The sequence below is a fragment of the Nicotiana tomentosiformis genome, chromosome 2 (genome assembly GCF_000390325.3).
Source record: "Nicotiana tomentosiformis chromosome 2, ASM39032v3, whole genome shotgun sequence".
Lineage (NCBI taxonomy): Eukaryota > Viridiplantae > Streptophyta > Magnoliopsida > Solanales > Solanaceae > Nicotiana > Nicotiana tomentosiformis.
Genome location: NC_090813.1, coordinates 94,121,278 through 94,147,873, shown reverse-complemented (window position 1 = coordinate 94,147,873; position 26,596 = coordinate 94,121,278). Strand labels below are relative to the sequence as shown.

Here is a 26,596-nt window from a genome sequence, read left to right as displayed (position 1 = left end):
GGTTATAGAATCAGATAATGCTGAATTCTTTGAAAATATATATCCGTATAAAAAGGAATGTGAGTCATTTGGTGAAGGATCTAAACGACCTCCGGAAGAAACAAAAGAAAGTACATGTAACCAGGAGGATCCAAGACGTAGTAAACGTCAAAAAAGAATGTCTACTTCATTTGGACCGGATTTTGTGACTTTCTTATTGGAGAATGAGCCTCAAACATTTAAAGAAGCTATGACTTCTTCGGAATCATTATTTTGGAAAGAGGCAGTCAATAGTGAAATAGAATCCATATTGAACAACCATACATGGGAATTGGTTGATCTTCCTCCTGGAAATAAACCTTTGGGTTCTAAATGGATTTTTAAGAGAAAAATCAAAGATGATGGCACTATTGATAAATTCAAGGCAAGACTCGTAGTCAAAGGGTATAGACAACGAGAAGGTCTAGACTACTTTGATACATACTCTCCAGTTACAAGAATTACATCCATACGAATGTTAGTAGCATTAGCTACAGTGTATGGTCATGAAATTCATCAAATGGATGTTAAGACGGCCTTCTTAAATGGAGAGTTGGAGGAAGAAATTTACATGGAACAACCTGAAGGGTTTGTGGTTCTAGGTAAAGAAAAGAAGGTATGTAGACTTGTTAAGTCTCTTTACGGACTAAAGCAAGCACCCAAACAATGGCATGCAAAATTTGACCAAACAATGTTGTCAAATGGTTTTAAGATAAATGAATGTGATAAATGTGTGTACATTAAAAATGTTCCAAATCACATAGTCATTGTTTGCCTATATGTGGATGATATGCTGATAATGAGTAATGACATTGCCAACATAAATGCTACTAAGCGTATGCTCAATAGCAAGTTTGATATGAAAGACTTGGGAGTTGCTGATTTAATTCTGGGAATTAAGATCCATAAGACTCCTCAAGGTCTGGCATTGTCACAATCTCATTATATTAAGACAGTACTTGAAAAATTCAAGCACTTGGGCTTTAAAGTTGCAAAGACTCCAATTGACGTGAATCTTGCATTAGCAAAGAACAAAGGCCAAAGCATATCACAATTGGATTATGCTCGTGTGTTGGGATGCTTAATGTATATCATGAATTGTACACGACCAGATATAGCTTGTGCTATAAGTAAACTGAGTCGATATACGAGCAATCCAGGCCAATCTCATTGGATGGCAATGAAACGAGTTTTGGGATATTTAGAACATACCCAGAACTTTGAATTGCACTACAGTAATTTCCCTGCGGTGATTGAGGGATACTGTGATGCAAATTGGATCACCGGTTCAACTGATTCTAAGTCCACGAGTGGATATGTATTCACTATTGGTGGAGGAGCGGTATCTTGGAAGTCGTCCAAACAAACATGTATTGCCCGCTCTACAATGGAGGCTGAATTCATAGCCTTAGATAAAGCCGGTGAAGAAGCTGAATGGCTCCGAAATTTCTTGGAAGACATTCCATTTTGGCCCAAACCGTTGGCACCAATATGCATACATTGTGATAGTCAAGCGGCAATTGGAAGGGCTGGGAGCGTTATGTATAACGGTAAATCTCGTCATATACGACGAAGACATAAAATCGTTAGGCAATTACTCTCTAGAGGAATTATCACGATTGACTATGTAAAGTCAAGTGATAATGTGTCGGATCCACTTACAAAAGGCCTAACTAGAGAGGTAGTTGAGAAATCATCAAGGGGAATGGGGCTATGGCCGAGAACAAGTCATTGTGGCGGTAACTCTACCTAGAAGACTGGAGATCCCAAGATCTAGGTTCAAGGAGATCAAACAAAGTCATTAATGACGGTTCAACATTGTCAAATAAAATTTTAGTCCGTTCTCGTGATGAGACAATGTTCAGTACCAAGGATAAAGCATTAAGGCTTTTTAATGATTTCTAAATTTGATACGGGGTATATCAAATAGTGTATCTACAGGATGACACGTTTAGGAATCACCTATGTAAGTGTAAAGTGTTAGCCGCTTCAAGGAGAACTTTGTAAGGCCAGTTCTCTACGCACTTATGAAACCAGGCGGTGTTCATGGCTGAAACGAACACAACAATGAGAACCAAAGACGGTTAAGGGTTGATTGTGTGACTTATGGTTGTCTAGGTATACACCAAAGATCGACGGTTCAAAGATATCAAATCTACCGATTGACCGAGTATATCCGACATAAGTTTACTACGGAAAGTTCAAAGGAAAACCTACTTATCCAGATGCGATTAATCCTTACTTGTAAATCACACAGTTTTTCCATGCATACTTCCATGATATAGCCATTCCCCATTCATGTGGGGGATTGTTGAGGTTTTGTTTTTAAGATGAAATATTCTTAAAATGAGGGTGAATGGGAAATGGAGGAAAAATGAAATTTTGAGTAAAATTTTAAGTTTTTCCCTCTTGACAATGAGACATTGTCCCATATTGGAAGAGGAAGACATTTTTGGTGGGTATATATATAATTGCTCTTCTTGTAGCTCTTAAAGAGTTAAGAAGAAAGCAAGCCTCGCGCCGTCGTCGTCGTCGCTCGCTCGGCTCGGCTTCGGCTTCGGCTTCGGCTTCGGCTTCGGCTTCGGCTTCGGATTTGAATTTGGATTTGGATTTGGATTTGGTCAAATGATCGATTGATTGATTAATTTTTTGGACCAAATTTATTTGTTAATAGTAAATATTAACGTTAGATTATCCGCATTTGTAACGGATATTTTTCAATCCGTGTATTGACCATTTGGCAGCCGCCTAATGCTCTTCCCATCATGAATGTGCTTGCTCCACAAACATGAAGTGCTTGCTCCACAAACAAGCTAATGCTTGCTCCACAATGGAGGGTGGACGTTTGGTCTTCTTCAACACTGGCTGCTATATATATGTGCAGCAGATGTTGAAGAAAGACACTCAACACACAACACACAATTCGCTCAACAAATTGGCTATACATTGCACTCCTTCCTCTCAGCTTTTCCATACGATTTTCTGAGTTTATACTCCTTCGTTCTGCATTGTTTTTAACTTCAAACAAAGTAACTGTAAGTGTGATTTGCTACCGAACTTTGTGTTCGCTGAAACACTGGGGTTTGAAGTACCGCTACACCAGTGTGTTATTCGTTCTATCCTGGGAGGAAATAATCCATTACCTTGGGTACTAGGAGGGGATTAAATTTCTTAAGGAAACACTGTGAATTCAGTGGGCTCGAATTTATTATTGTTTCATTACGTTAACTTATATTTTGCAGAATTATTATTTACAAATACAGCAATATTGGCGGGGATAACACTTACAACAATTCAACTCCCCAGAAATCTATTACAGGAAGGAGGATATGCCAACAGACAGGGGCGGATCTAGTGTTATGGATACGGGTTCAATTGAACCCATAACTTTCGACAAAACCCGAGAATATACTGTGCAAAATTACTGAAATATGATCATATATTAGTGTTTGAACCCATAGACTAAATGAGGCTATGGGTTCAGTGGTAAAACTGATGGGCGAAGTTCCACTTATTGCGAGAAGACTTAAGTTCGAATCTCTGTGTACACAACTTTTATTGCAATTTTATTTAAGTTACTGTTTGACTTCTTTGTTACTTATGGGCTTTTTTTGCCCCTTCCCATTTAAAGAGGTCCGTTTCTTATTCTTAAAAGATGAGGACCACCTAATTAATTTTATTCTTTAATGTGTACTTCATTAACTTGTGGGGCTTTTTAATAATTATAAAAAAGTTGGTCTTCACAAAACTTTAAGAGATCAAAACCTTTCATTTTTCAGAAGGTTCACGGTTCCCAAATTTTTAAAGCTAGGGTTTCAAAAGAATCAAAGCAAAGGTTCTTCTTCAGTTTTTCTTGGACATAAACTGCAAGTCTGCAATCAATCCTCTTCTTTAGTTTTGCTGGTATGCCTCTATTGCTCTTTGTCAATAATAATGCAATAATATTTATTAATTATAAGTTACAAGATTTGCCACTACTGTTCTTGGTTCTTGTATTTTGGTTCCATATAAGAAACGCACTATCAGAACAAAACTTCACCCAAAAGGATGTGTTTTGACTTTTGATCTTGTCTTTTTCGTTTTTTTCACAAAGCAGTTCAGCTTATTTTTATAGAAAATAGTTAAAGAAACAAGGAATAAAGAGATGATAAGATTGCTTTGTATTGATGGGTTTTGTCTTGATTCGACTTGTCTCCTAAGAAAATACTGCTCTATGTACTACAGAAAGGCGTGAAGTGTGAACCTTACATTGGGAAGTTTAAGATATAATAATTCAAATAATAATTAAACTTTAAGTAAATTAATGAATTTAAATTTAACTTTTTATATCAACTTAATTACTAGTCAATCCTTTCCTAAACTAATCTTACTTTTAGGCCTAGGGATATTGTATCATATTAACTCCAACTTCATAAGTACTTAAGTTGTTGAAATATTAATTTGGTTGGATTAAGTTTCAATTACACCTTGAAGTGTAATTTTTTTTTTGTTGTGATTTTTAGGATCTTTTTAGTGAGTGTGGATATGATCACAAAATTTTTCAAGGCTATTCGAACTCCTCAAAGTTCTGGTTCTGGTTCTAGTCCTCCTACACCGAGTTCTTCTCCATGTCCAATTATTCATGACAATATTAATCCTTCGGCGGTATCAAACAAAGAGAAAATGTTGAATTTGAATCTTGAACCTGATCCCGCAGAAAGAAAGTAAATTTTAGAGTATCCTCCGAATTTACGTGACCGAGTGAGAAGATATTATATTCAACAAGGACCTTGTCAACCTCGTAATTGTAGTTTTCCAAAAAGAGATTTTGGTGGATTTATGCGTCAATTTAATCTTGAATGGTTTAACACTTCATACTCTGGATGGTTAGAATATAGTGTTAAAGTTGATGCAGCATTTTGCTTATGTTGTTACTTGTTTAAAAATGAGCATGGAGGACATGAAAAAGTTGGGGATTCTTTCACAAAGAATGGTTTTAGAGCTTGGAATAAAGCTACAGAAAGGCTTAACGCACATATTGGAGAGGTGAATAGTCTTCACAATAGATGTTTTATGATGATGAGAGATTTAATTAATCAAGAGCAATCAATTCTAACCTCTTTTGACAAGCAGTCTGAAAAAATTAAAAGTGATTATCGAGTTCGGTTGAATGCTTCGATTGATGTGGCAAAATTTCTTTTAAAACAAGGAATGTCTTTCCGGGGCCACGATGAAGGTGAAACTTCTATTAAAAGAGGAAACTTTGTAGAACTCTTACAATGGTATGCAGATAGGGATGATGAAGTGAAAAAAGTTGTGCTACAAAGTGCTCCACAAAATAACATGATGATTGCTCCAAATATCCAAAAAGAGATCGTGAATGCTTGTGCGAAAGAAATAATTAAAGCAATAGTTGAAGATTTAAATGGAGAATATTTTGGAATTTTGGTTGATGAATCTAAGGACGTCTCTCATAAGGAACAAATGGCTCTTGTTCTGCGGTATGTCAACAAAGAGGGAAAACTTATTGAGCGATTCCTTAGTATTGTTCATATTAAAAAAACAACTTCATCGTCATTACAAAAAGCAATCTATGATTTGCTTTTAGAGCACTCATTGAGTCCATCTCAAATACGGGGACAAGGTTATGATGGAGCTAGTAACATGCAAGGAGAAATCAATGGTCTTAAAACTTTAATTCTGAAAGATAATCCTTCGGCATATTGTATACATTGCTTTGCCCATCAATTGTAATTGACTCTTGTAGCCGTTGCAAAAAAATATTATGATGCAAATCAATTTTTTGATATTGTTGCTAATGTCTTGAATATTGTTGGAAGTTCTTTTAAGCGTAGGAATATGCTACGAGAGGATCAGGCAAAAAAACTAGAGGAGCTACAAGTGCTTGGTGAAGTTCATACAGGAAGTGGACTAAATCAAGAACTTCGACTCCAAAGGCCAGGTGATACCCGATGAGGTTCTCATTTTAAGACAGTGCGTAACTTTATTGCATTATTCTCGTCAATCATTAATGTACTTGAGTTTCTTGCAAGTGAGGGTGTAAATTATCTTGAGAGATCAGTGGCAAAAAGTCTAGTGAATGACATAAGATCTTTTGAGTTTGTGCATATGATACATTTGATGTTAAAATTATTAGCAATCACAAATGATTTGAATATAGCTTTGCAAAGAAAAGATCATGATATTGTAAATGCTATGAAGCTTGTTGGTTTCGCCAAAAGGCAATTGCAAGTGATGAGAGAATCTAAATGGGAATCATTGATAGATGACGCCTCTTCATTTTGTTCCAAGCATGATATTGTGATCCCTGAAATGGATAAGAACTATCATCTTGGAAAGTCAAAGCGTAGGAGTTCAAGTGTTACATATTCTCATCATTTGCGTGTCGAAGTTTTTAATACTGTTATTGATTTGAAACTTTCGGAGCTTAACAGTCGTTTTGATGCGGTGAATAGTAATCTACTTCTTGGTATGGCTAGTTTGAGTCCGGATAATTATTTTGCAAATTATGATAAATACAGAATTATGAAACTTGCTACACTTTATCCTCATGAGTTTAGTGGTTCAAAGCTTGAAGATCTCAGTTACGAGCTTGACAACTATATTCTCTTTGTGAAAGAAGATAATGATTTCTCTAACTTGAAAGGACTTGGAGATCTTTCAGAAACATTAGTTGAATGATTTGTACAAGACTTGGAGACTTGTGTTTTGCTTGTGAAGTTAAGTCTGATATTGCCTGTCGCTACTGCAACAGTAGAAAGAGCTTTTTCTTCAATGAAGTACATCAAAAATGACTTGCGTAGCAGAATTGGTGATGAATTTTTGAATGACTGTTTAGTTTGTTATATAGAAGATGAAGTATTTGAAAGTGTACCTAATGATGCGATTATTGATCGTTTTCAAAATATGACAACCCGTCGGGTACAATTGTAATGGTGATATTTATTGAACATATATTATGTTAGATGGTTCGGTACTTGTTACATATATATTAAATATCATTGTTCGTATTTCATTCGGTTATTATTGTATAGTACCTTGAGTTATATACTAGAGTCTAAATCTTGAACCCATAAAATTAAATTTTTGGATCCGCCTCTGCCAACAGAGGCCACTGGTCCATACACTTTGGACAAAGCGGGAGTAACTTCTTTAAGAATCAAGAAAGCTAAACATAGTTCCATATTTTCCTCTTGCTTCTTAATGTATATGATGTTACAGTGTAACGGGACGAGCTTTTCCCATGCTAATTTTGTGGTACATAATGTAACCCTAGATGTGGTATTAACACTAGGACCAAAACATCTTGGCTGTCACTGGTACAAAGACACTAGTGCAGTCTTTTTTTATGAGCTTAAAAATGTAAATGAATTGGGAATGCCCAATTCACAAGTGCAATTCGAAGAGGTAAGGTCTCATATCCGCTCCTTCATGTGTTTATTTTTTGGATATTAATATACGAGGCAGGGTCAATTCCAAACCCCCAACACCTACAGGTCAATATAGCATGAGGTGAAACTGGTTTCAATAAACAAAAACAAAATCAATTGGCACAAAGACAAAACGAAAGAGAGATTATCTTTAATACTTTTTTGTACATTCGTGATGATTATAGATACCACATGAGTTGCTATCATAGATAAAACAGCAAATAAACTTTGTCATATTAAAAGTCTAAAAAGTCGTGCCCAAAAAAGAGCACTGACAACCTTGCAATTGAGACTTGCAAGTCGGAGAAACCAAAGTGAAAGAGAAACCTCTCAGAAGAAACATCACTCGTGCATGGCAGTGTAATCACATCATTGCTCTTCTTTTTCTTTTTTATTTTACACATTTAATAATATTTATAATCCGACTAATTTAAAAAAAATTCCAGAAAAAAAACCAAGCGCACCCTAAATAAAATCCCCAACATTATTCAATAATGCTCTTATGCTTCTATACTTAGCTTTGCTGCTAAGCTTCTTTCTTCCTTTTTCTTGCTGCACTCCTCTCTCTCTCATGTCTTCCATTTTCAATTATTTAGTAGGCGTTTGGACATAAAAATTATAATTTTTGAAAAAAATTATAAGTATTTGGAGTTAAGTTGAAAAATTATATTTGAAATTTGAAATTATGTTTGGATATGTATTTCACTTGAAAAAGTTGCAGTTTTGTGAGTGGGGAAAAGTTTTTCTGAAAATTCTGAAAACTCATTTTTGAAATTTTTTCAAAAACTTGTAAAATTTTATGGACAAACATATTTTTGAAAAAACAATAATTGAAAAACGGAAAAAAATCATGTACAAACGGGGCCTTAGTTGGCTCCTTGACTACAAAGCCGTTTTGTTTCGACTTTGGTTTGTGCTGATTTAATGAATATGTTTTGTTGTTAGTAAATGTTTTGGTATGTCTGGAAGATTACTCTTACACATGATTATATCAGAAATTGACGTGGAATCTGAGTTTTGAAGTGGAAATATAAGAATTTGTTGTATTCAAATTTATGTTTTGTTCTTCAACTGTTAATTTTTAAAATAAAAAATTACTATGTTTATTATGGAAAGAACTTCGGTTGGTCGTAGAAAAAAACATCCATATCTCATTTGCTAAATAATTGAATGTCAGAAATTCTCTTTTGAATTTCCCAAAAAAAGGAATTTTCTTCAAAAAAAAAAAAAAAAAAATACAACTATCCAAACGCTTTTTCTTGGAGAAACTTTATTTAGCGTTTGGACATAAGAATTGTAAAATTCCGGAAAAAAGTGAAACAAAATTTCAAGCGAAAATGGTATTTGAAAACTAGAGTTGTGTTTGACATGAATATAATTTTGGGTTGTTTTTTAAGTTTTGTGAGTGATCTGAATGATAATTTTGAAAAACAGATTTTTGGAGTTTTTCAAATTTTCGAAAAATTTCAAAATCCATCTTCATGTGAAAATTTAAAAATTTATGACCAAACACTAATTTCGGAAAAAAATAAAAATAAATCGGAAAAAAGTGAAATTTTTCTAATGTCCAAACGGGCTCTTAATATTTAAAAAATTACTTCGTAAAACTTGATTGAAACATTATCCTAATAGGCTAATAGCTTCTAAAAGTTGTTTCTTTGATGAAATAATACACAAACAAAATGAAAAGAGAGGATTGGAAAATCAAATGGACATAGTCCTGCGTACTCCCTCCGCTCCATAATAAGTGACTTTTATCTTTTGACACACTCAATAAGAAAATACGAACTTTTAGAGAAAAAAAAATATTCACTAAATTAACTTTAATTAATTGTTACCTCTACATATTAGAATAGGTAAATAAGGGCAAATTTTGGAAAAATAAAATTAATTCCTTGTTAATTAAGTAAATGGACACTTATTTTAAACCAAAATAAAAAGGTAAAATGATCACTTATTGTGGACTAGAGAGAGTAATAAGCTCTGTTTTAAAAGGCGTTTCTGGGGCGAGCCCCGGGGCGAGGCGTACCAAAAATGCCCCGGGGCGATGGTGTGGGGCGAAAGTCTCAAGAGGCGTACGCCCCGGGCGTTCGGGGCGCATTTTTTTAGTAAAGAGTAAGCCCCATAAACTTTTTCAAATTAAAACAAAAATTATTGAATTAGTCCTTCATATAATATCCAAATTCTCAAAAGTCAGTTTGGTAATTACTCAAAAGGTTTAAAAAGGAGCTCAAAAGTATTAAATTTAAAAGTAAAGACCTTTTTTATTGATTTAAGCCATAATTCATGGGTTTTCCAATTTTTTATCTTGTCCGCTAGTATGCTAATATCTCCGAAAAGCAACGAATATTTTTTTTTTTTTTTTACAAATACAAAGAGAACTATATTTTTCTTCATAGCAGCAAATTTAAAGTTCAAATTGCAGGTTAATGATCCTTTTTGTTCCTCCATATAGAAAACTTTATTATTTTAGACTCAAATTACTTGTGCTTGTAAGTAACGTATAATAGATTGTTTTGATTAGTTTTTTGTGGGGATGAATCATACATATATATAGTTTTATTCAATTTTTATGCAATTTTACCTGTTTATAAATATTAACTGTCATTATATTATTTTATAAAATATTAAAAATTAAATACCTATGGGGCTTACGCCCCACTGAGGCATATGTAAAACGCTCCGCCTTACGCCCACGCCTTTTAAAACACCGGTAATAAACAACAATCACTTCTAAAAAAGTTAAAATTTGCTACAAACTTCATCACTATATGGCGCTAAGTATGATTAGCAAGGAATATTGTTGTTTAACTATAGAATTTATCCGTCGTTAATTACTACTCACTCCGTTTCAATTTAGATGAGGTAGTTTGACTCAACACGAAGTTTAAGAAAGAAGACTTTTAAAACTTGTGGTCTTAAAAGCTTAAGGGGTAAAAGTTTTGTGGGTCATAACATTTGTGTGGTTATAAAAGTTTCTCATTAAGAATAAAATGAAGAATGTAAAGTTAGAATTATTTCAAATTTTAAAAAATGTGTGATTGGAACATACTAAAACGGAAATTATCTTTTTTATTTGAAAGTGAGGGAGTATTTTTTTTATTAATGAATTAAAAAGGCCCCACCTAGGAAAAACACCCCTCGTAAAGTCTCTCTATTTGGATTTATCATGTCTACCCCACTATATATTATTGACAATTAAAAGTTCAATGCTCATATTTTCAGGATACTTCCTTGACCCTTTTGTGTTTTTTCAAGTATCGTTATTCACGTTATCTCACCAAAAACCCCATTAATTTCAAAAGCAAAATATTGTACAGTCAGAACTAACCCCTTAAAAGCGAGGTCCTTTTTGACTTTTTCTGTGTATTATACCAATTCTTTACTCAATTAAGCTATTCTACCACGACAAATGACAATTCATTTTCATAATAATTGTGGGACATTAGGCTTTTTGAAACCAGCAGCACCTGCAATTATTCAATTGCCAATTGGTTCTAATTGACTTGGTTTAAAGATGTTGAAAAAGGATAGTTTACTGTGGGATTAGATTCTTTGTTGAGGCCTAGCCATAAATTGTATTAAAAAAATTAAAATTAAGCCTAATTTAACATCTCTCTAAGAAGACAATCGTACTCAATTAACGTGGGATATTTTAGCATATTGTTGACCTAGACATATGGAGCGCGAACACTCAAAATTGCAGACCAAAAGCAATGACGAGTTTGACTATATACATGTAAGAAAAACTAACCCATGACGTGACATTTCTCAAAATTATGTAAAGAGACAACAATTCATTTCTTTAACTTAGAAATTTTGATTAATTGTACCTTGAAAGTCAGGGGCGGACCTAGCGTATTACCGACGGGTTCAATTGAACCCATAACTTTTGATACGGAATACAATTTTACATGTAGAAATTCATTAAACTTGTAAAAATAGTAGATATGAACCCATAACTTTACAAATATAATGAGTTTAATACTAAAATCTTTAAAAGCTGAACCCATAGAATTTAAATCCTGGATCCGCCTCTGTAATGAAAGTTTATTGCTTAAATAGTCGACTAAATTCAGTGTTTATTTTTTCTTGACGGTATACATAAATTATACATACACAGTTATACATAAATTATATATGAATTATACATCTAACGACTAATTTTAATTTAAGAGATTAGATTGACAGCTATTTGGGTTAATTCTTACCCAAAGCATTTATTATAAAGATTTGCGGTGCTACTAAATCATTACTATTCATTAACATGACTGCAGCTACGAAACTTTAAGCATGTTGATTGTACTTATTAATTTCTGAGCCATAACTGGCTCCCATTGCTGCATAAAAAATATAGTTTTGGCTTGTAAATAAAAGAGGTATGAATAAGCGGCAATTTGGGAAATCTCGTCATGCTTTTCATTTGAGGGAATAAGGTCTTAAGTTTGACACGTGGAACAAAATCTTTTTTAATATTTAATCTCATACCATTTGATATACTTATTTGTCACCTAAGGTGGTTTTTAATTTGGTTGCAGTGGTCCTTTACACTTCGCTAAAAAGGTTAAAGTATAGATACCGATAGTATATTAATATATAAGTATTATAGTAGAGAACATTTATGCTTTAAAAGGAGCTTTATAAAAGCAAAGGAATTTCTACTTTACAAATGGGCAAAGGACCTTTTTTTTAAGGTATGGAAGAGCTATAATTGGCTTACTATCAGAGGGATGTGAATTTGTGGGTCAAATCTTACTTTTTTTTGCGCTCTCCAATTGAATTGCTTTTCCTGTAGATGAATCTTGTAAATTTGACCAATGATGTTTCATAGTCACTCCAGTTCTATTGCTATTATTATGGTTGATAAATCCCATGAGTTTTACTAATGATTTCATGCATGGAAATATTTTCAAGAAAAAATATATGTTAAAGCTTAATAATAATATTAGCAAATCGGAAGGTATTTTGATATAAAATTGAGTAACAAAGATTATTTATAATATATAAGCATTAGTTGGAGTGTGTAATTTAAGATAGTTGTAATGAGATTGAGTTTCGTCCACAATGGAAGGAAGTCATTTTTCTCCTTTTGATGGATAATATTTTTCTTGAAAATGATTTCCACTATACCAAGTAACACATAATGACTTCCTCCTACATATTACATAACATTTTCCTAGAAAATGACTTGTGTCCTATCAAACACACCCTAACTCTGAAAACCTTATGTCATTATATTTATTGGGCCGTGAATGGGTACATTTCAGTTCATGTTTGCTTTCTGGTCCTTATTCTGCGAGTTCAAGTTCTGAACTAGTTGAATAAAAAGAAGATTGAGAGTGAATTGAGGGGTTTACATATGTTTGTAGAGAAATAGAAAATATTGGAAAGGAGATGAGGAAATCGGAGAATTTTAATTTAACTGTAAGTCGCATCTTAAAAAAAACGACCTGCTTTAAAATATATTTTTTTTCTTTTTTGAAATTGCAGTTTTTAAAGGAAAAATACCAGTTTGTCCATTTATAAATAGCTTATTACAAAAGTTGGCTAATTCATAAAATATTACTAATATTAGCCAATTAGCTATTTGTAGCCAAAAAGGTCAAATTTTGCTTTCTTTTGAGTGAGGTGTTATCAGAATAGATTGTGTACATCTTAAGGAGCTTGAATCTCAGTTTTGGGATGATTTGGTGGAGTTTTGAGGTGGTTTGAATTGAAAATTCGAAGTAGAAGGTAAACATGAAAAAAAATGATACATGTATCACACTGTGTATCAATTGTGTATCACATATGTATCGAATGTGTATCACATGTATATCCATGTATGCGTGCGTGTGAAATACATGCATGATACATGTGTCACAGAAAAAGTTTTTGAACTCGATTTTAACTACGAATTTTGATACAAAATCAGTCCAAATCACCTTCAATATTTCTTAAATTTTGTATATTGACTCATCTATATGTTTTCAATGAATCTCAACCATACCCATTGAAAAAAAGTCCCCTTTTGCTTAGATTTTTGGAATCTTCTATATATATATATCTTTTTGTATTTTATCACTTTATTTGCTACGTCATCCATAAAATTTTCTATCCGTTTTGCATCTAATGTTGCTAATCACGCTTGAAAATATGGAAGGAGATCTTTGTGTATGATTCTTGGGGGATTTGCATCTATACCCAGTTTTTAGGTCATATTTTAACTTATACCCGCTTTGCAAAAAAATTGCAAGCGTACCCACTTTTCGGGTAACTTCAGACATACGGGCCTGAAGTACCAAAAATTTATGTCTGAAGCTTGAACTTCAGAATGTTTTGCCTGAAGTGTAGCCTTATCAAAGCAAAACTTCAGATATTTTTGCCTGAAGTTTGGCCTGACTTGCAAAGGCAATCACGCAAAATTCAGTTCATAGTGCAATGACAAACTTCAGTTCAATAAAACTACAGCATGTTTTGGCTGAAGTTTTTGTTTTGTAATTGCTGAACTTCAGCATTCTAGGAGCTGAAGTTTTGTTTTGTAATTGCTGAACTTCAGCGTTTTAGGAGCTGGAGTTTTGTTTTGTATTTGCTGAACTTCAGCATTCTAGGAGTTGAAGTTTTTGTTTTATATTTGCTAAACTTCAGTAGTCTCAGAGCTAAAGTTGTGTTCTGCCTTTCATTGAAGTTAGATGGCTTTAAAATATAACTTAAGCCAAATTGTGCTGAAGTTTTAACTGATTTTTTTGATTATGTTCTGAAGTTATTTTTCCTATCTTTTATTTTTTAGTTCTACAGCCCTTTTCGGTCGTTTTTCCTGCGGATGATATCATAAAGCAAGGGGTAAGATAATTCCAAGAGATCACGAGAGCGATTATTGTGTATAATAAATTTCACATGCATGTGCCATTCGTATGGCAGGTAACTTGGAAGAGAGAGAAGGATGGATCAGGAAAAGACACAAATCACACCTACTTTAACCAGCTTATGGAGTTTTATTTACTCGTCCTTCAACATAGAATATGGTAGTTGATAAGATTTAATAAAAACTTTACATATCCAATAAATAATACTTATACAAAGTCTCATGTGTTTGAGAGAGAAAAGAAGAAGAGGAAAAGAAGAGGAGGAAGAAAGGAGCGCATAGGTCAGGAGGAAGAAGAGGAGGCATCTGAAGTTGTCAAAATTAGGGTATAGGTTAAAGAATTTTAAAAATATGGGTTAAATGGGGACGACCAAATAGGGCGCCCCATGCAATTTTTACATGATTCTTGAAGAGAAAGAACATTATTTCTTTGGTTTTTTAATTTTTATATGTGTTTGGCTAGTTTTGGTAAGTCTATAATTAATGGCTAGAGGTTGGTAAGTTGGGACTTTTTTGAGACATTTATGTAAGATTCCCTTTTTTTTAACTCAGGTCCAGAATTAGATAAATACTAAAATTAAGCCGAGACTCGAGGTCCAAAGCTTCAGCCCGAAAATGAGGCCTGGGCTCCGAGTTTTCTCTCTTTCCAAGCAAGCACAAAAGGAGCTCCATCAGCCCATGTAGTTTCTGGATAGTTCTGGACCACATCAGCTGACCCGGATCCGATTGATGGCGCGGCTTCCTTTAAGTTTTCCTTTCACACATGAATTAGGAAAGCCGACTTGTAATTTGTTCTGTCTTATTGCCCAAGCCAGCACCTAAAGTCTAACTCTTATATATAACCATGAAAACTCCATACCGGGGAAACAGAAAAAGAAAAAAATCTGTCAAGGAAGAGAAGAAAGAAAAGCAAAGGAGAAAAACATGGGAGGAGGAACAGAAGCTTTTCCAGATTTAGGAAGCCATTGCCAACATTTTGATTGCCGTCAGCTCGATTTTCTCCCCTTTACCTGCGATGCCTGTCAAAAGGTTTTGCTACTCCCCCCCTCTTCACCTCCCACATAGGATTTTGTGAAAAGCTCCAAAATTTATTCCTCAATTATTCAAAATGTTTGACTTTTTCCGTTGTATTTTGAGAATGATCATATTCTTATGGTTAGCAAACCTTCTTGTATTTTTTTTTTTTAAAACTTTAACGAGACTCTGTCTGGAATGAATTACACGTATCAAAATACTTTAGAGATAAAATCAACATATGTTATACTTTAAGTTAGAGCTTCGTTAAAAGACAGGAGTAAATTCGTGATAGATTTGCTAACATAAGTGTACTATGATTCCAAAGTATAACCGATATTTCGTATAGTAGTTTTTTTTACCCTCTTTTACCTCTATTCAATCTTCCGTGCAGGTATTTTGTGTAGAGCACAGATCATGCAAGTCTCATGAATGCCCAAAATCCGATATTAACAGCCGAAAAGTTTTGGTTTGCGAAATCTGTTCCATGTCTATTGAAACCACCGGCTGCCAAGGTGAAGATGATAAAGCGATATTGCAAAAACACGAGAAATCTGGGGATTGTGATCCCAAGAAGAAGAAGAAGCCTACCTGTCCTGTGAAGAGATGCAAGGAGATTATGACATTCTCAAACACCAGCACTTGCAAGAGTTGCAGGATTCAAGTTTGCCTCAAGCATCGGTTTCCTGCTGATCACGCCTGCAAACGGAATTCTTCATTATCCCAGCCGTCAGTTAATAACAAGTTTTTGATTGCTCTGGCTGCAAGGAGTGGGAATGATTGTGGGAATAAAAACCGCACATCAACTTCACGCCCCACCACACCTTCTGTTAAAGCTTGTTGATTGTTTCAGAGAGATTGCTATACATTTATCAATTGTCATTTGCAATTATTACTATCATTTTAAGTGCTCATTAATTTGTTTAAATTGTTTTTTTTCTCTTTCCAGAACAACCCTAAAAAACCACAAGGAGGGAACAATCTTAAATTCAGAACAGCATCCTGCCATGTTTTCATTCTTTTCTCATACGCTCGATAAATAGCACTTCCTCCATTTCAGTTTATATGGTCATCTTTGATAAGACGCACAGTTTAAGAAAAGATTCTCCTCTTGAACAATTTTTCTCTAAAATAAACATCAAACACAGAAAATGATGTAGCTATTTTTCCGCCAAAAACAAAGAGAATTTCACTGCTATACACAATATTCTTCCAATACTCCGGCATTTCGACACTGCCCACTATATACATTTCCCAGGAACAACCAGTTCAAAAGCTTCAGCTGCAAAACAATTCCAAGCATTGCATTCAACAAACATAACTACCTTCCTACCACCTGCATCATTGCTCTTTTATTTTGGGGAAGCATAGCTAGGAGAATCTTCTTCCTCGGTCCCTGCAAATACCCCAGAGTGCAACAATTAAGAGCAAGTATTATCAAAAATTGAAGAGGCACTTGGAGCCCATTGTGCCTTTTCCACACCCTAGACTACAATTCACGTATGAACAAAGAGAAGTTAAGCCCCTCTCCACACCCCCAACGAGAAAAGTATCCGTTTCTCTTCTGTTGAAGAGAATAGGTCATTGTGCTTAGCAAAATCATCATATATTGACTTGCATTCGAATTTGTAATGATTTTTTTTTCCCAAAATAAGATGACTGAAATCACAATTACCATAGGTATCCCCAACTCCTTCAGGTCACAGTCCCCCATTTGCTTCAATGCTGCCATGTCTATCTGCGATGGGTAAATAGACTTCACTACGAAAAGATTTAAACTAGGATCTCTCAAATTCTTGGTGAAGTATATAAAACCACTCAAATGACAACAAAAATTGATGCATGGGAACAAACAAATAAAAGAGATGTACTGATTATAAAGTTGAACTATGTCACAAAGGTATGGTTGGGCGAAACAGAAAATGCTTGAGAATGTTACGGGTTAATGGCACACCTTTTAATAGCGAATAGCAATTAGGCAGCTTTCCTCTACACAATGACACATCAAGATAACAAGTAATAATCTCGGATTAGAAGGCCATGATGAGCATATGGAAAAAAGGGAGGATATTATACGAGATTAAGAGCTTGATATCGTGATCACAATAAATAAAAAACAAATATCGAAAGATTTGTCATGTCACATGTTCATAGCACATTACACAAGGTATCCAGCAGTAGCTGTCCAACTTCTCTGAATAGTGAATAACGTGCTAACTGTAGGATATGGGTGCAATAGCGATCAACTAGCTCTTGATCAAACAAAGCCTTCTTTACAAAGAAATAGAAGTTCTCCATCCAACAATGTGATACAACTTAATGCATGATGTTGTTACTTTTGCAAAATACTAGTTCGGCCTTTAAAGCTTCTATGCCACAGTACCAATATTGATAATAAAAATGTTCACAAGGCTGAAATATAATAACAAATAGACCATGACAAAACCAAAACACATGATTCATCAATTAACAAGAGTACTATTCACCTCCTCAGCTTGAAAGTGGATAGCATACTTTCCCAAACCCAGGGAATTTAATAGACTGACCACGGTCACGGGCGGTTGATCCTGTACAACACCAGATAGAAAATATTAAGATCTTTGCATAAACTCATGTCCATTTTCAAATATTTATTCTCTTTTCTCCTCATTCCACGCGTAAAGGGCAATAATACAACTATAACCACAATAGCTGTTAAATGGTGGAGTATGAAAAAAAACATAAAGCATGAAGAATAACAACTAATTCGGTCCTATTTAACAGGCAATGTAGAAGAAATTGACATGGGAATAGACAATTTGGTTTCAAAAGCATTTGAACCCACAATACTTTCAATACTAGGAACATCGATGCAAACAATGCCTTGACACTTCCTATATGTTGCAGGCAGGGGAATAACAACGTGATGAAAAATCGTTCTGATAATAGTAAAACAACAGAGAACTATTTTGAACGAGCATTAGCAACCTAGGCCTTTTTGAACATGGCCTAACAATGCCATACCTACTCAACTTTCATCAAACATTTGATATTCAAAATATAAGCAGTGCTAAATTTCAGCATACAGGGAAAATATAGGCAACAATCTGGACAGACGAAACCATTTGTTAAAGTACTAGGAAGCATGCCAGATGTGCACTAGAACCAAGCAAGAAGAAACATCTATCGCCATAAATGATCTACTAATTTAAGTATGTTGTTTGTGGTGTTCTCCAGAAAGACAATAACTAAAGAGGTCAAACATCATGATCTTGAATGTCATATAGAATGCCTAATTTTGCATTCTCCGGTTGAAGTCAAAATGTAGTGTACGTGATACAAGATAAGACTAGAACTGTACCACAAATAATACAAGATAGAAAAGCAGTAAATAAACAATAAGTCGGTTCCTACAGGATATGAGCTTTGTAGCATGCTTCCATTTGCAGAAGAAAGACCTAGCATCGATTTCCCGGCATCTAGTGTGGACCTCATGGTCATAGGGGTAAGACCTTTTAATGGGGAAGGGTTCAAGAGGTCAGCTCTCAACATACCAACTGCTCTTGAGGTTTCAGCTGGCCTTATTGATAGTACATGCTGAGCTGCAGTGATATTGCTTGGTGGCGAGATCTCTCTAGAATCTTTTGCAAGTCTATTTGGGGATCTTGGTCTTACACCACCATAAGTCTGTGATGCATAGGAGGATCTCATTGCCTCCATCTGGTGCAACTCACTAGCTCCAGATGATCGTTGGCCTACAGTGACAAGCTTCCTATGAGACTGTTCTGCCGATCGAACATTTTCTGCCATCATCTTATGCTGCTCTTTTTTTCTTTTTTCAATTTCCAGAATAATTTCCTTTTGCCTTGTTCTGCGTATTAGTTTCAGTCGGAGGTCATTTTGCCCCACCCTTACATCTTCACATAGCAGAAACAGTAGAAAAATCAGGTAATGTGATAGACCAAGGACTAACACGTAAAACTAAAATATATTTTTCAAAAGTTAAAAGAACCAAAAAAAAAAAAAGAGATGAAACCAAAAGATAATTAAGATAATACCATTAGGGCCACCATATCCGGAATTCCCTGCACGATTCCCTGCACCTCCATACTCCCGCACACTTGAAAAAAAATGGCAGCAAAACTACCACTCTCAGATAAAATGATAATCAATTCAATCTGGAGCAACTTTAACTTTCACAATGTCATCAGTTACCACAGAAAGATATAAGCATTCAGTATCACTGTTACCAATAGTTTAAATATAATGTGTTCATAAGTCTCTGATAGTTTTACTATCACCTGAATCAGTCAAAACATAACTAAAAAAATAAACAGCAGACACTAGCTCTACCAAAACTATTAGACAGAGCAACAATAATGATTGTACCGTTTGCGAAGTGATAGAGAAGGATCCTCAGAGTCAGTCTTATAGGTCTCTCCTAGTGATCTTTTGCCTCCTGACAATCTTTGTTGACCAAAACCAGTTCCCTGAGAAGCTGACGATCGCTTCACCACCTTCTTCGGATTTTAAGAGTCGCAAAAATGTTTAATTAGGAACATTGAACCCTAAAAAGCAACTAAGTAGTAAATTCCTAAAAGGTTTAACTCTGTAAAAGAAAGGCGAAACTAAATTCCAATAAGAGAGGAACATAAGTCTGATGCTTGATAAACAACATTCTGATGCAAAATAAGAGTGAAAAATCGAGAAAGCTCACTTGACCAGAGCGGCCCAATGTGATAGTAACCTGAGGCCTTGACATTTTCGTTTGTTTGAGATGGTCTCAGCTAAAGCACAGCTAATAACCTTTTGGATTGATCAAATGCTTTCACAAAATCTGCAAGGAATACAGCTAAAAGATTAAATGATCGAGAGTCAAAAACGAAGGAACCCTAGAATCGCATTTGACGAAGAATCAGATACCTGGTTTTACTCCATAGTTCCGGACTTGAGTCTTCACTCTTCAGTAAGGTCGCAATAAGATTTGTGTTTTTTGTCTCTCTTTTCCCCCATTTATTTGTCGAGAGCGCGTCCACCGTAGTCCCATGACACGCGCCACAGTATTGTGCCACGCATACTTGGCAATACTACATGTTTACTATTTGTATTAAGTACTACTTAGTAATAATAAGTAAGAATGTACATAATTTAGTACTAATAATATTTATATATCTATTAAATTGAAATATAGTGAGAATAAGTTTTTACCCTACAGGACATGCCATACATGCCACGTTGCTTGGCAATGCTGTACTATTTACAATTTTCACCAGCGTAAATAATTCAGTATTTGATCCCACGAGCAGTTAAATTTTGACTATAATTTCTGCTTCATCGTTAAAACAATTATTACTTCTTCTTCCCAACTTCCTTTCAATAAAAGTCTGTCAGCCAGGTAACTGTGAAGAAAGTGTTTTTAAACTCTAAAATGAAGGTATGTTGGTCCACAAGGTGAAAGAACTCGGACAAATCCTGATTTTAAATGAGACGGGTTCTTTCCTTCCCTGTCCAGTAAAGTGTACAAAAGTGGTTTCGTGTTCCACTGAGATAGAACCGTAGAACAGACTCGTGTATTCGTTATTCCTTTTTAATGGGTCCTTAATGTTATCAAATATCAATGGTCTTCTTATTTTCCCCTTTTACTTGGTATAAACTCTGTGCTTTATGTTTTTTGTTTTCTCCTTGTTCTCGCTAACAGAAAAACCTTAAAACGCTAATGATGGATAAAGAATCTCTCCCTCATGTCATTTGAGCAGTACAGACCAGTAAATCATACCTGGAGGAAGCGCATACAAGTCCACGATACATAATTGACGTTGAATATAAACGGGCTTACGTTGAGAAAGTGAATGATGTATTTTAATTTTAAATTTAACGCATCATGCACCAGAGATTGAACTACAGAAAGCATCATTTGGAAATTATAAAAGCCAGTTTCGATCCAAAATCAAGATTTGCTTTAGCTGAGGCCACCCAAAATACCCCATACGACTCATACAATCTTGACGCATTAGAGGACGGTTAGAATACATCGCACTTCTAATCACCCACCCAAGCTCGTTTGACACCACACAATATACTGGCTGGGATTTCAGCAACATGTCACATCAGAATTTTGATCGTTGCTCTTCATCTACTACTCAAATATACATGTACAACAAAAACGTAATGTTCATAGCAAGCAAAGTATATGCCGGAGCATCACATGTTTGCTGTTGTTTCCTTAATCTCCTCCATAGAAATCGCCTGCGAAGCAGAAGCCAGAAAACTCACCTTAGTAGCAGATATAATTGCAAAAGCGACACTAGCAAGTTATGAGGCACAAACAGCATATAATAGTAACCCTTCCTCCCGGAGTCTGATATATCAAGAATAGAGTAAGCAAACTCATGCTATCATATACCATTATTGAAAAACTGTCGCCAATTGCGACTCCCATTTTCTCTTATCAAATCATTCCCTCATTCTTATTAACCCACATGACCAGAAGTGACCTACCTCACTAGATAGCCCAGTCTCCTCTCAAGGTAGCCAAAAAACGAAGGAAAAGAGCACCTGACCAAATACCCAACCTAAGAAGGTAATTAGAAATCAAGCTGATGTACCTGTTCCTCTCCAGCAAAATCATTATCAGGTGTGAGAAAAAGCATGCAGTGGCACTCCTTCCTGTAATGCAAGTTTTAAGGAGGATAAGAAAGACAATAAGGCAACAAAAGTAGACTGATTAAAACAGAAACTTAGTACGAGATTTTATAGATGATAAAATACTAGGCCGTAACGTCCACGGCTACTTGGATTGACACAATACAGACTAAAATGGATATGACGAGATATACATGATGACACACATAATTGAAGAGGAGCCTTGGCGCAACTGGTAAAGTTATTGTCACGTGACCAGGAGGTCACAGGTTCGAGTCGTGGAAACTGGAAATAGCCTCTTGCAGAAATGCAGGGTAAGGCTGCGTACAATAGACCCTTGTAGTCCGGTCATTCCCCGTACCCGCGCATAACGGGAGCTTAGTGCACCGGGCTGCCCACACATAATTGAGCTAGAAACATTGAATGTCAAACGACACAAAGGCAACAGACAAGTTATCCCTAAATTCATGCACCCATAAGCTGTAGTTGTTGACCAAAGTCTCTCATGCATTCTAAAGATTTTATTATTCAGATATCCAAGGTCTGGAAACTCAAAGAAAATAACACCTAATGAAGCCTCATCTGTACCAAAAAGTTGAAGGCAAACCCAACATCCAGTATCTCCAGGAGAAAAGGGGGGAAATATCATTACAGAATACAGAGAATGCAGAATATTGATTTTTTACTTACGAGATCTTCAAGTTCTGCTTTTCATTTTACCCCCAGCAAGCAAAAACGAAGTATGATTACCAGAATACAATCAAGTCTATAGATACAAGAAAAAACATCTTACCTCTCTCTCATCGGTACACATGGACAATTCCAGAAGCCCTGCTGCGCTTCTGCAGCTTTGTCATCATAATGCCTGGAAAGTTAAAATGATAACAACATGGTAATAACAATTACAAATACTGTAGTAACTGGTAAGGAGTAAAGCATGAAAACCATCAAAACAAATGTGTTAGGACTTAGGAGCGAATATTTACCTGCAGGGGCAGAGTGGCGCACCCAATGTATCCTTGTGCTCTGCCAATCCCTAAGCATATGTCAACAAATACCATTAATTAAATCCTGTCCTCGATGTAAACACAGATGTTTCAATGAGGAATAAAGACCACTGGGTTTTCTAACAAGAGCAGTACTAAACTATAAACCACCTATGCTCCACCTAAATGGAAATTGGAACCTAATATTAAGTTTACAAAGACATAAATGAATGTCTTTCATATGTGCCTAAATCAGTCAAACATGATATGCTTGTTACATGTATTTCTAGTAAAACACCTTAATAAGTTGTGAAAGTTAAGGAGTTCCTTGACACTTATCATTCTTTTTTTACTTTCTTCATTTCTTTTTTTTTGTGTGTGTGTGTGTGGGGGGGGGGGGGGGGGGGGTTGTTAAAGTAACACTTTCTTTTTAACTCTCATATATTAAGATAGCTTTCTTAGAAAGACCAAGAGAAAATTGAACTAAAGTTGTATGGTTCTGTTATTTTTCTTTTAGAAAGGTAACAATTATTTTAAAACAATAGAGACCGGAAATTGTACGGGTCTCTGTAGCAAAAATTACTTTTCAAGAATAAGGATATTCCGGTTAGTCGTAGTATTCTATGAATCTCGACTTGGGTCCTGTAAATTACTAATATTCTTTAGTCTCAATATTATTAATATTTACGGCATCTCTATATGACGCATTTATTCATGCTTAGCCCACAAACTTCTTAAATAACTTCTCGATTCAAATTTCTGAAAAGGTGATATTTCCATTCTTTGTGGAGCAACATAATTTAGAAAACTTTGTAAGACAAAAAACATCCAACACCGCCACACCGGAAGGGAGAAGTCATTATGACTATCAAATAATCAAATAAAACTAATACTACAACTACTAGCTATCAAAGTAATAAAAGATACTCCTAAGGGAAGTTCCATCACATGCTTGGAAACACCCTTACATTTTGAAGCTCTATAAAAATCCAATAGGATACTTACACAGCTGCATATAATATTCACTTCTTTCCATTGAGAAGTATGTTTTCCATAGGTTACTTTTGATGTCGCTGAGGCTTTAAATCATTTTCTTGATTTTGGATTTAACTTCCCGCTCACCTTGGTTGCTGTTAACTGTTATTGTTCTTGGCATTGCGTTGTTATCATTGTTGTTATTTATTGTTGGGGTAGCTATTATTATCAATAGGTAAATGATGGATGTAACCCAACACAACCAAGAACACCAAGATGATCCTCAACTTCCCCAACACAATCTAGAAGAGCACCCTTCCATATTATCAAAAGACTTCTCTTTATCCACTCCCTTGTCCTGTTGATATTGGGGCTTCTAGTTTCATAGCTGTCTACTAGCCATTCCATGGTTTGCTATAACATTACAACTTCCTCGTGGCTCTTCATAAAGAAAGGATTGCATTCCATCCTGTCCCACCTCAAAATAAGGACAGCATGTTTGATTGATCTTTGTGGTTGGCTTGTACTGCTCAATCTATTAACTGTCACTTTTCTGAAACAACTAGCGATATATCCTATTCATCTATCTTGGTTATGAGATGATAAATATTTTTACTTGATTATTAAAATTTTCTCAACTTTTATTCCCTTCTTTGAGCCAAGATTGGCATTTTATACATCAAGCCACCCCTTCTTTTGCATTGTTCTCTGTTCTTATTCCTCCTCTTATACCTCTCCTTTATTATATAACTAGACTTTGTACTACAGTTCTCTCTCATCCTCATTTTATGTCTTTTGATATCCCCTCGGTTCAAGGATTTCCACATATATGCTCGCCAACCAACATAGAAGCGTGCTTCTACAAGATACACAAAAACACACCTCAACCTAAAACATATTAACTGAAGGATACCTAGGCAGAAGTGACCAACTATTCAACCTTTAAAACCAAGGTAGCACTTTCTTGACATCAAGATATTAGTTTTACAGTAATTTACCAGCTAACAAAGAAATACCAAAGTTAAAATAGTGAATTTGACATTGACCTACTTTGTAGTTGCTAATGCAACAGTCACAAAATTATAGAGGAAATAACAAAACAACATTAAGCAGCTATTGGAGACAGATTTCATGGAGACAAAGGCACCTGTCCCAAATTCAATCCCTAAGACATAATCTCAGCAAGTGAAATAAAAAAGAATAATCAAGTGCCAAGAGATAAAAATGGGAAAACATGAAATGAAACACACGCAAAAGTCATAAACATACAAGTACATATAGGAAATGCAGAATAGAGGTTATTACTACAGCAGCTGTAAGCAATCGAATGATCATTAAAATAAATGTGAAAGGGAAACGAAAGTACCTTGATAACCACAGAAGTCACCCCTTTGTCCATGCAGAAATATGTTCCAGACCTACGAGCATACTGCTCCGAGAATTTCCTCATGATTTCGACAGATTTCTCTGATGGTTCCACTACATATGCAAACAACACGCGGATGGAATTAGTCATTTCAGTTAAATTAATATGATTAACTTGTACTGATTTTGTTGATTTAAAATTCACAATCAAATTTTGATGCAGCTGAATGGAGGCGTTATTTTCATTTCGTGGAAGAAATCACAAGTAAATCTAAAGATGCTTATTTGTCGTGATTAAATGAGTCCTCAAGATCTATATTAGCAGTATAGACATTCTAAACTCGAAACCAAAAATGTTTAGCAAAAATTTAAAAGCTCGAGGAATTCGAACATCTAATTAGCCTCCATGGATCCAATTGCAGGATGCTCAATTCAGCAATTGGATCAGAAATCTGTTGCTTGGCTAAATTCCGCCCGCACTACCCGCAGGGGCGAAGCTATGTTGGCCCAAGGGACTGAATTTCCTGGCACCGCCACTAACTACCCGGGTTCCGATCCTAACAAAAACAAACTTACTCAGAAGTATGTGTTACCCGCACACATTTACCCGCACTTCAACTGCAATATGTGTTACAGAAAGGAAATGAGAAGAAATAATGACTGTGAAGCTGAAAAATGATTACTTTTAGCTACGGCGACGTCGCGACGAGTAGAAGGCTTAGGAAGAGTAGCGAAAGATGAAATCCCAAAGCCGACGCTGTAAGAGGTGGACGCTTGAAGAGTTCTCATGGCGGAATCCGGCAGGTAATCGCTTCGTGTTGTATGTATTTATCAGTCCTAGTTTTCGATTGAGTCAAAGTATGATTCTGTGAACCACCACAACTTCGGAAGGAAAAAGATCTCTTTCGTACAGCGTGTATTGATAATTATATACTATCCCTTTGTCCTTTTTATTATTTCTCCTAATATGTATGTGAAGAAAAATTAATTAATTAGTACTAAGGTTCGTGAGCGCCACTCGTTGCAATATCGTCGGAGAAAATTACAGAGCCACTCGGTTCACCCGCTTCCGTTCCTTACTACGCTACGGCAACTTCCCCTGGGCTTTTGGACTTTTTTTCTCTGGATGGGCTTTTGGACTTGGTCCATACTCTTTTGGGCCTACACCATTCTAAATGGCTTGCTATTTAGAAATTAGCTAGTGCGTCTGCGTCCTGAATTTTAATTTTTCAAGACAAAAATATCTTGAGTTATTCTCAAGTTAAGATTTTTAGTTTAAAATTTCAGGATAAAATAAATACTGGTTAATCTCTAAATAGCATCTCTGAGAATAGCTATATGTG

At 35.3% G+C, this 26,596-nt stretch overlaps 4 protein-coding genes across 5 annotated transcripts; 2 read left to right on the top strand and 2 right to left on the bottom strand.

The window, feature by feature from the left end:
* The first annotated feature begins 4,542 nt into the window (after positions 1-4,542).
* LOC104086086 (uncharacterized) lies at positions 4,543-6,699 on the top strand. Its single transcript, XM_070193775.1, has 4 exons — positions 4,543-4,721; positions 4,809-5,680; positions 5,765-5,959; positions 6,155-6,699. The coding sequence occupies exons 1-4, from the start codon at positions 4,543-4,545 to the stop codon at positions 6,697-6,699; spliced, it is 1,791 nt and encodes a 596-aa protein (XP_070049876.1).
* Positions 6,700-15,088: 8,389 nt separating this feature from the next.
* Positions 15,089-16,234, top strand: LOC104086085 (zinc finger AN1 domain-containing stress-associated protein 12). Its single transcript, XM_009590252.4, has 2 exons — positions 15,089-15,321; positions 15,701-16,234. Exons 1-2 carry the CDS (start codon positions 15,217-15,219, stop codon positions 16,148-16,150), a joined length of 555 nt encoding a protein of 184 aa, XP_009588547.1. The 5' UTR covers positions 15,089-15,216; the 3' UTR covers positions 16,151-16,234.
* A 60-nt stretch (positions 16,235-16,294) lies between these two features.
* On the bottom strand, positions 16,295-20,342 carry LOC104086083 (uncharacterized). 2 transcript variants are annotated; one of them, XM_009590250.4, is made up of 8 exons: positions 20,209-20,342; positions 20,003-20,122; positions 19,675-19,805; positions 19,344-19,405; positions 18,700-19,202; positions 17,793-17,873; positions 16,982-17,044; positions 16,295-16,702 (listed from the first exon to the last, which is right to left on the bottom strand). In XM_009590250.4, the coding sequence occupies exons 2-8, from the start codon at positions 20,045-20,047 to the stop codon at positions 16,628-16,630; spliced, it is 960 nt and encodes a 319-aa protein (XP_009588545.1). In that variant the 5' UTR covers positions 20,048-20,122; positions 20,209-20,342; the 3' UTR covers positions 16,295-16,627. The 2 variants fall into 2 exon arrangements, with proteins under 2 accessions (XP_009588545.1, XP_018622803.1); XM_018767287.3 differs by having other exon boundaries at positions 19,675-19,802.
* Positions 20,343-21,178: 836 nt separating this feature from the next.
* On the bottom strand, positions 21,179-26,217 carry LOC104086082 (ferredoxin-thioredoxin reductase catalytic chain, chloroplastic). Its single transcript, XM_009590248.4, has 6 exons — positions 25,937-26,217; positions 25,255-25,367; positions 22,914-22,963; positions 22,721-22,792; positions 21,891-21,951; positions 21,179-21,531 (listed from the first exon to the last, which is right to left on the bottom strand). Exons 1-6 carry the CDS (start codon positions 26,040-26,042, stop codon positions 21,487-21,489), a joined length of 447 nt encoding a protein of 148 aa, XP_009588543.1. The 5' UTR covers positions 26,043-26,217; the 3' UTR covers positions 21,179-21,486.
* Between the last annotated feature and the right edge of the window lie 379 nt (positions 26,218-26,596).

Coding starts and splice junctions, on each gene's coding strand:
- LOC104086082 (XM_009590248.4), bottom strand. CDS start 26,042: ATGAGAACTCTTCAAGCGTCCACCTCTTACAGCGTCGGCTTTGGGATT. Junction 22,793..22,913: donor GCGCCACTCTGCCCCTGCAG/GTAAATATTCGC, acceptor TTAACTTTCCAG/GCATTATGATGACAAAGCTG. Junction 21,532..21,890: donor ATTTTGCTGGAGAGGAACAG/GTACATCAGCTT, acceptor TCTGCTTCGCAG/GCGATTTCTATGGAGGAGAT.
- LOC104086083 (XM_009590250.4), bottom strand. CDS start 20,047: ATGTCAAGGCCTCAGGTTACTATCACATTGGGCCGCTCTGGTCAA. Junction 17,874..18,699: donor TGCTACAAAGCTCATATCCT/GTAGGAACCGAC, acceptor GGTGTTGTACAG/GATCAACCGCCCGTGACCGT. Junction 17,045..17,792: donor TCCACTTTCAAGCTGAGGAG/GTGAATAGTACT, acceptor TACCCATCGCAG/ATAGACATGGCAGCATTGAA.
- LOC104086086 (XM_070193775.1), top strand. CDS start 4,543: ATGATCACAAAATTTTTCAAGGCTATTCGAACTCCTCAAAGTTCTGGT. Junction 4,722..4,808: donor CCTGATCCCGCAGAAAGAAA/GTAAATTTTAGA, acceptor TCGTAATTGTAG/TTTTCCAAAAAGAGATTTTG. Junction 5,681..5,764: donor CATGCAAGGAGAAATCAATG/GTCTTAAAACTT, acceptor TGACTCTTGTAG/CCGTTGCAAAAAAATATTAT.
- LOC104086085 (XM_009590252.4), top strand. CDS start 15,217: ATGGGAGGAGGAACAGAAGCTTTTCCAGATTTAGGAAGCCATTGCCAA. Junction 15,322..15,700: donor CCTGCGATGCCTGTCAAAAG/GTTTTGCTACTC, acceptor TCTTCCGTGCAG/GTATTTTGTGTAGAGCACAG.